Raw genomic sequence first — 9571 nt, forward strand, 5'->3', positions numbered from 1 at the left:
TTGTTTTGATTAGCTGGGCGCCCCCCCCCCAAGCCCTCTCCCCCCAAATTCCCTTGCTATGGTGCTGGCTACGGCCTTGTTTGTATAGAACCATGAAGGTTTGGTTTTCTTGCTGAACAAGAATTGCAATAAAGTTTTTATATATATATATATAAACTCTCCTAAAAAGGAGAGAATTTTATTGCTTTTCATATAGAAAGGAGGGAGGGTATATAGTGGGATCAAGAAAAGATTGAGTGATGTTTTCATTAGTATGTTAATCTGTTAGTAGTATTGAAAAAAAATCTTCTTTGGCTTCTTCAGTGAGTTGTCAATCTTCTTTCATCATACCAATCATGTACACTGTCCATGTTAATGTATTAGGTAAAGGTAAAGGTTCCCTTGCTCGAAAGCCAGTCGAATCCGACTCTAGGGTTGCGGTGCTCATCTCCGTTTCAAAGCCAAAGAGCCAGCGCTGTCCGAAGACGTTTCCGTGGTCATGTGGCCAGCATGACTAAACACCAAGGTGCATGGAACGCTGTTACCTTCCCACCGAAGTGGTCCCTATTTATCTACTTGCAATTTCTTGCTTTCGAACTGCTAGGTTGGCAGAGTAGTGAAAGTGCCTCCAAGATGAAAAGCCTCAGGACATGTGACATAGTCTCTGATAAAAGAAATGGGAACATAGCAGGGTCACCAATCAATTCTTATAAACTGTTGAAAGAAAATGAGACCATAGCAAGGCTCCAAGCACTTGTGAAAAGAACAGGTGTGAGCCTCGAAAAGGTAGGTTACATAATACTTACGGGAGTTTAATTGCAAATGGGTAAATTACAATACTAGACTGATCTGGGATTTTAACTCTTATTTGGTATTACTGTTTGGTTCTAATCTTGGTTTTCTTGCGAGCAGTTACTTAAGCCGATGAAGTATGGCAGAAGATTTGTCTGCTCCAGTGGTAATGGCCGCATATATCACAATCAGCTGTGCTTTGTATAAATCACAGTTTGCTAGGGGAAAAAAACCTCAGCAGTCTACCTGATGTACATAGCAGTCAGCAGGTTTTGTAGATCCCAGGTAGCAGCCCCATAGCCAGAAAATTTTCAGCGGGGGAGCAGATGGAGGGTGTTGAGAAATCATGAGCACAAGATATCACTTTTCGCCGATATTGTCTTGTATATTTCATCTCCAGGTGAAACTTCCTGAAATTTTAGCTATGCTTAAAGATTTTGGCATGATCTCTGGATTAAATATTAATTTATCGAAGACCCTATATACCCTATTTTTCTAATTCAATATATCGAATTTAATATACAAATGTGCTATGAATTTGCACGGGTTAAAGGTAACTGAGTTAAAGATAACTGGTGTTATCTCAGGATTAAAGTCCTATTAGATTTGTCATCCATAATAGATAGTAACCTAGGAAATCTTTTAGCGGAAACAACATCATCTAGAGACTTCAAATGACAGAATTTTATCATGGCAAGAACAGCTATTGACAGTTAAAATTTTTATTTTGTCTAAATTGTCTAAATTTCTGTATTTTTTTAGGCCTATCCCTTTTTCCATCCCTGATAAGACGTTGCATCAATGGCAAAAATTATTAAACCAGTTTATTGGGGGGGGGGAGAGACATAGAGCAAATAGCATTTTTGACTCTTTGTGCACGCCCCCAGGCATCAAGGGGGTATCCATCTGCCCAACCTGAAGCTTTATTACTGGGCATTGTTTTTGTCACAACTAATCCAAATGTTAAAAATTCAAGCATCTGAACCATGGGTTAGTATTGGGGAAGCTTATTGTGACCCTATACCTCTTTGAGGCACAATCTGGTCACCTCCTAAAATACGTTTTCACACGGTAGCTTCAAGCACTATTTTAGAAAACACTATCAATTTGGGACAGATTAAAACGGAAATTATCACTGGAGCCCTCTTCAATGGCCTGTGTTCTAAACCTGGGGTAGTTTCCCGCAGGATGGACATAAGTTTCGGTTATGGTCCGAATCGGGCCTTGACCATATTAGGAACTGGTATAGACAAGGAAAAATTCCTACCAAACAAGAAGTAGATTTAAAGTTACAAGAGCAAGAACCATGGTTCCAATACTTTCAAATAAGAACAATAATGCTTTCCTATGGTACCAAAATTGGTTCCCTTAGACCATTAACTAAGTTTAAGACCCTTCTAACTGAATCTTCGAGGGTTATGAAAGGTCTCTTGTCTGAAATATACCGAATTCTCATTGAGGTCCTATACCCTAAACTAACATATGTTGGCATGTGGGAGAAAAACTGCCTGGAGAACTTACAACAGATGATTGGGATGCTATTTGGAGTTCACCTTCGAATAAATCCACTATTCATTCGATTAGGATACAGTTTTATAAATCAATTGCAAACTGGTATCTTTGTCCCAATCTCTCTATATTATAAAGCTGATTTGGGGTGGCATCTCTCCTATGGGGTGGCAGGATTCGATTCACACCAAAATCAGTTGGCTGCCTGGACTGCCACTCACAAACGGGTCCCCCATTCACACCAAAATCAGTTGGCCGCCTGGACTGCCACTCACAAACAGGTCCCTGGCCACTGGCTGGGTTGGCTATGTCCCACCCACAGAGGCAGCAGGCACTGGAACTCAACTTACAAGACAACTTCACCTCAGGCACACAGGACAGACGCTCCAGTGACTCTGGCACTGACACTGGGGGGTGCCGAGAGCTGCGGCAAGGGAAGAGACGAGCCCGGCTGGCCTGGCTTGCCATGCGCTTGAGGGGGAAAAGGGATGAGGATGGTCACTCTGCCACTGTCGCTGGGGGTTGGGACAGCTGTGCTGAGGGGACGAAGCAAGGTGGCCTTGCCCGCTGGGGCCTCCAGCAGTGTGTGTGTGTGGGGCGACGAGCCCCGTGAGTCTGGTGCTGCCGAGGCCACTGAGGCTGTGGAGAGCCACGCCGACGGGAAGCACGATGCCGTGCCCTGGCCCACCAGGGCCTCGAATAGGGGGGCCGATGAGGCCGATGAGCCTCACGCATCTGATGCTGCTGGGGGCAGGGAGAGCCATGCTGAGAAAACGACCCATGCCGGTCATCCTGGCCTGCTGGGGCCTCAAGCGGGTGGGCCCAGGGATGGCCGCGAATGAGGTAGGGTGCTCTGGCCCGCCGACATCTCGACCGCGTGGGGCCCCTAGGCTGGATTGCCTGGCCCACCGGGGCATTGAGTGGGGGGAAGGAGGCCTGGCGCCCTGGCCTGCCGCCACCTTGACTGGGTCCGGGAAAGGGGTGACTGCTTCCGGCTTGGCCTGCCGGGGCCTCAACCGGTGGTGGGGTGGGGTGTGGGAAGAGACAAGGGGGCCGCGGCCTCGCTAGGGACATTGTCTTCCTTACCACAACGGGCCTTCTCTCTAGTAGATTACATAAAATAAATCAGGGCTCCAGGCATAATTGCTGGAAGCTTTGTGAGCAAAAAGGTTCTCCAATTCACTTGTGGTGGAAATGCCCCAATATCCATCATTTTTGATTAACTGTCTCAAAGGCAATCTTCCAGATTACTAGGATTAAGCACCCTTTCTCTCCAAAGTTATTTATATTTGATATTTGGAATGATATCAAAATCCCCAAAGAGACAAGGAAACTTATTTCCAAACTATTAGCGGGGGGCTATCTTTGGAATTCTGTCTTTGGTTATTTAGAAGTCAGAGGCACCCTAGCATGGAAAAAAGATTATAGACTTTGGTTCTGTCTTTGACTGTTTTTTCCTGTGAAGCTGGTAAACCTTTCATCATTCCCTGGAGAACGAAATGTGTTTATATCTGGGTACCTCGCTTTAGGTGATTCTTACTGCATCCAATATTTATAATTTGTGTTCCTTCTACTGATAATATTAAGGTTGTTTCAGTGTATAGTCTCAACTCAACTTCCACTTTTCATGGTCCTTGTATTTCTCTCTGATATGTTTCAGGTTGATTTTGTTTTTAATAAAAAATTTTAAAAGAAGAAATGTCTTGGCTGTGAATGTTGAGCAGGAGCAGTCTAACTGCTGTATCTGTTTTTAACACTAAATACAGTGGGACCACGGAGATACTAAGTACAGTGACAAAAACAAAATACACCGTGGAGAGAATGGATTGCTCAAGGTCAAATACCATTAAATTGCTACTTAAAGGCATGTGTCTCAAACATAATAAATGAGAAAATCATGCGTGGTGATTAAACTGTAAATCTTTTAGTATGATCCACATATACTTATTGCTTGTTGAAGCACAAAGGCTATGAAACAAATACACAAGTACAAAGAAACCTTCCTAAAGCAAGACCAGTAAATGGGCTGTATACAGTCCTTGAAAACACTGTAATCTTCTTTGATGTTTCTTAGTTTCCAAACTTTTAGGTCTGCATGGAGGCTGAGAAAACAGGCTGACGTCTCTTGTTGGCCGAGAGAGTTTTGATTCTACTTCTTCTTCAGAGCCAAAATATTCTTATGGAACTAATACAAATAACAAAACAAGCAAAACATCTTGTATACAGATATTCAAAACACACTTCAAACCTTGTTATTAACAATTTGAAACCTGACTTACCCACACAGTTTATATATTTTGCATGCCTTATCATACTCCCACATGGGCTCGTTACACTCCTTACGGCAAAGCATTATTACATGCACAAACTCAGCTTACGTTGTTGTTGTTGTTGTTCAGTCGCACAGTCGAGTCCGACTCTTTGCGACCCCATGGACCAGATCACGCCAGGCCTTTCGGTCTTCCGCCGTCCTCTGAAGTTGGCTCAATTTCATGTTCGTTGCATCTATGACACTGTCTAACCATCTCATCCTTTGCCATCCCCGTCTTCTTTGACCTTCAATCTTACGTACTTAAAGTTAATCGTGCCTGAATCATTTAAAATCACAGAATGCATTTAAAGTCACAGAGTATATTTAACACAAAATAAAAGGCTACAAATAAAGAGGATAAGTCAAGTTCATTATTTAAACCATAAGGTGAAAAAGTTCTATATGCAAAGATGTACCTTGCTTCTTTTTGCAATAGAAATGTCTATATATCATGACAATTGTATTTCTGTGGTGTATATTTGTAAATAACAACAAAAATTAACTTCTCTGGTTCATGACAGGTCATAAAATGCTCAACGAGAGGAGCTGTCATAATGGAATTCCTGATTCGAGAAAGGTGTTCCAAAATTCTAACTTTAATCATGCGCATAGAGATACCAATGTATTGCTTTTTGCATTCACATTCCAAAAGATACACAGATCAGTGTGTTCTGCAATTAGAATAATGTGGCAGTTGAATCGTATATCCTTTCTGTGGATGTGCTTATGCCTTAATGTCCAAAGAATATTTACAGGCTGCACAATTTTGAAAACATTTATGGTGCCCTAAGTCACAGGGGTCACCTTGTTCTTCATCTGAAAATCAGATCTACTGATAATTTCTCTTATGTTTCTACCTGTTCTATATCCAATTTTTTGGAGTCCCCGAACATTCCTCAATTCCTGACACTAAATTCCAATGTTTATGAATTATGTGACTAATCTGTTTGGCTATTGGAGAAAAATTAAGACCAAAAGACACCCCTATAGCCTTTTGAGTACATTTATCCTGGAGCAGAGTCTTCCTATCAGTATCTGCTGCTCTTCTCTTAGCCTCTTGGCCTTCTGAAGCAGCTTCAGAATCTTCTGACCAAAGAATTAACACTCAAATCTCCTCCTGTGCCTTTGGTACACCGTCTTTGGAAGGGAGGAACGAACACCTGAATAAAATTGAAACTGGAACACTTTCCCCACTACCTAATACAAAATTTAAAACTTAAAAAGAAAAAACAAGGAAGAAAGAAAACTGAAATGAAGAAATCTGTTTCAGGACACACAAACCTGAGGAAAACATTCTCATAACTGCTGCTTTTGCTACTGTCAGAAAAGAATGGAGTGAAAAGAAATGAATTCCCTTGTGGCAAAATTTCCTTGGGGGTAGCAGAACTCAGGACCAATTCTTTGCTTAAACTTGATAGTGTTCCAAAGCTCCTTCTGTGTAAGGCGCCATATGTGTGGGCCTTATGACCACAAAGAGGTACTGTTGTCTTTTCTTTGTTACATCTGGCGTTATGGTAACACAATATCATTCTGCCTCCAATCTTCAGAACAGCAAATGTCCATGGTTGAGGTAGCCTAAGTCTCTGACATACTTACCTTTGTTATCATTTTCTTTTCCCAAGTGCAAAACTATTATTTAGACTTCTCATATCTTACAGCTTGAAGTCCGGGAGGAGACTGGTAGCAAAAAAGACCTGAAAATGCAATGTGATGAAGAAGAATTCAAAGATTACCAGCTCAACATCCACATACGGGAGGTTTTTGCCAATCGTTTCACTCAGATGTTTGCAGATTATGAAGTGTTTGTTATTCAGCCCAGTCAAGACAAGGAATCATGGTTTACCAACAGGGAGCAGATGCAGAATTTTGATAAAGTGAGTATGAAAAATGGGATAAGCTATTCAAATAATAAAGAGGAAATTGATCATTGACAGACAGTATTAAGGAAACAGCATTAGTCTACAATGTTTTTAGAGTTGTAATGAGCTTCCTCTAAATAGGGAGGTTCTGTCTCACAAAAACAAAAAATCAGAGAACTTTGAATTAGTGGTATCTCAAAGTATCTTGAAAGCTAAACAATTTAGTCATATGTTCTTTATCACTGCTTGGGTCCTACAGAGACGGTGAGATTTCAGGAAAGCCTTTTTCTGATGCCTAAGAATAAAATAATTGAAGTGCTTAATTATTCATTATAAAAGAAATATTTCTTCATAACATTGTCAGAATTTCCCTTTAAACTATGCTGTTACTTGTTCTCTGGTTGTTAACCTTAGCTTTTCATTGTGGTGTCATAGCAAATTATGGGCTTCTGAACTATTCTATGTATGAAGCAATCATTACACAAGAAAGAATGGGGAGGAGGGATTAGACAAGATCGTATAAATCTCTAAATTACAGTTTATGATTTGGGATGTGTGGGAAAAAATGGTAATTTTTGGCTTTGGGTGTATTGGACCCAAAAAAGATTGGTATTCCTGATATTCCTGAATACCAAATACTAGTATGGTTTCTGAATTCAGGTTTTCGGAGGGGTTTTTGAATTTTTTGCGTCCATTATTCCCTATGGGAAGGTGGCTGGGGGTGTGTGTGTTGCCTTCAAAGGTGCCTTCAACATTGCAGTGGAACTTCTGGTGTGTGTCCTTTAAATAACCACCAATGGGAGGATGAAATGGAGGAGAGAAGAACAATATAAGTCATTTGGGGTCCCCATTGTAAAGAAAGGTGGGGTATAAACAGGGGTCATTTCGTGCAGGAGCGCACAGGAGCGGGGCTCCGGCAGTAAAGAGCCCAGGGGGCGGGCACATGCAACAAGCCCCACCCCCTGCTCCCAGCAGCCCTCAATCAGAGCAGGAAGCAGCTAGGTAATTTGCAGAGCCCACCCCCCGGCCCCAAACAGTCCAGGGGCACCTTTAAGACCAAGTTTTACTCAGGTACAAGCTCTCCCTCCTCTGTGAGGACAGACATTCACATTCCCCCCACCCCCATAGCTAGCAATCCAAAACAGTCCAGTGGAGCCTGAGCGGTGGGTGTTGCCTTCTGACACACTTCCGGTGATGTCAGGGGGTGTGGCATATGCAAATAAGTTATGCTAACGAGTTATGTTAATGAGCTTCTGCACCACTTTTTCTACAAAATGTCCCCTGGTATAAAAAGTAAATCAAAATAATCTGTATATTCTCTGTGTCAACCATGTGGTCCAATAAACCACAGGCTATTATAATTTCTAGAGATTAACCTTTTCTGTTAGCTGGCTTCTCCAAAACTGTATGGTCTCTCACCTTCTTTTCTACAGTTCCAACTTTCCCTAAATTGGCCATCTTACAGGATCAGCACCATTACTGCATTTTGAGGAAAGCTGGCTGTTTCTTGTTTAGAGATGAGGTGTGTGTGCGAAGTGCTGTCAAATTGCTTCTGACTTAGGTAACCCTATGAATTAACAAACTCCCGAAGTTCTATCATTAACAGCCTTGCTCAAGTCTTGCAAACTGAGGGACATGGCTTCCTTTATTGAGTCCTTCTGCCTTCAGCTTTTCCCAGCACTGTCTTTTCCAGCGAGTCTTGTCTTCTCATACATAAATAATGATGGCCTGATAATTAGCTATCTTAAGTCCACAACAGAAGAAACCGATTTTATGTCTTATGCTGTCTAATTTACAGTAGCGTCAGTGTAGTCATTCTAGCTTCTAGGGCGAGTTCAGGCTTGAATTGATCCAGAACCCACTTATTTGTCTTTTTTGGCGGTCCATGGTATCCATAAAACTCTGCTACAAAACACCACATTACAGGTGGTAGAAAACATTAATTGTTGTGGAACCTGTGCGATCCCTTCTGGGATCCACACATGCAGAGGTCAGCCCTGAGAGTTTAGAAGCTCTTAAGAACATTCCAGAATCCCAAGAGGTGCTCCCACCTTCCCCTCAGCACACTAATTTCCCTGTGTGTGGAGTGAGAACATCCATCCCTCAATTTTCTCTCTGCTACCATTGAGTGAGGTGGCGTTCTTGCAAGCTGTTATTCTTTCTTCTCTGTCAGGAAAGAGAGAGACTTTTCATCATCTTATTTCAAGTTTTAAAGATTCTTCTTTCTATGTGTAAGAATTTTAAAGATTCTTTCTCAATTTTTTGTGTCCTAAAAGAACTATTATAAAAGTGCACAAACCTGTGGGGCAAAAATTCCTCAGTTGGAAGACTACTCCTTCCTTAAATGTCTTGGAGAAGATCCTGATGTCTTGAAATTCCCCATTTGCAAGCAGTTTACTCCCAAAGCAAAAGATTATAGAGCCTTCTACTTAAAATATACCTTTTCTGAAAAAGCCCTTCTGGGTGTCATCTCTGACGGGCGTGTGAGCCCTCACCTGAAAGGGCGGGGTCCCGGAATGGCACGATTGTCCTTCGTTCTGGCCATATTGAGGATGAAGTGAACTTCTATGGATCCAGCTATGTTTCCAGCCAAGCAAACTCCCCCAACTGCCCTTTCAGCCTTGGTTCACAGCACCTCTGAGCCACCACTTAAAAAAGCCCAATACAAACATGAAAGTCCAGTGCCAGCAATTCCAGATGTAAGTCATTGATTCCAGCATCATCTTTAACCCAAGAAGATGTAATTTGAACAGCTGGCCTTGGAACTGGTCTCTAAGGTGATCCTGATATCAAAGATACTGTTTCCTTCTAGGCATTCCCCAGGATCCACCCTCTACATGTCTGAGGGAGAAGCTTGAATTCAACACTGCAGCTATGGTTTTGGGGCCATCCTCTGTCCCAAAGTCATCCAGGTGACCAGTCTTTAATCTACCCTCAAGTTCACCTTATCATGACCCTGATCCACAGTATGACTGGCTGGCTCTATTGTCATTATGACACTCGGACAGGTAGCTTCTACCTTGACTATCCTCAGTGCGATTCCTGCAGTGCTCATTGCCCTATTTTGTATGGATCCGAGTGGCATGTAACCGAAAGACAACCTCCTTCTGTTTCTTTGGGC

At 42.2% G+C, this 9571-nt stretch overlaps 1 protein-coding gene across 1 annotated transcript in view; it reads left to right on the top strand.

Annotated features, from left to right (window-relative positions):
* DENND5A (DENN/MADD domain containing 5A) overlaps positions 1-9011 on the top strand; it is a 23835-nt gene extending 14824 nt beyond the window's left edge. Inside the window, exons 6-8 of the mRNA XM_015410363.1 lie at positions 584-765; positions 6250-6465; positions 8727-9011. Coding sequence (XP_015265849.1) covers positions 584-765; positions 6250-6465; positions 8727-9011 — 683 coding nt within the window. The remainder of the gene's footprint in view (positions 1-583; positions 766-6249; positions 6466-8726) is intronic.
* Positions 9012-9571: the final 560 nt, after the last annotated feature.

This window comes from Gekko japonicus, unplaced genomic scaffold (assembly GCF_001447785.1).
Source record: "Gekko japonicus isolate JY-2015 unplaced genomic scaffold, Gekko_japonicus_V1.1 scaffold1697, whole genome shotgun sequence".
NCBI classification, from domain to species: domain Eukaryota; kingdom Metazoa; phylum Chordata; class Lepidosauria; order Squamata; family Gekkonidae; genus Gekko; species Gekko japonicus.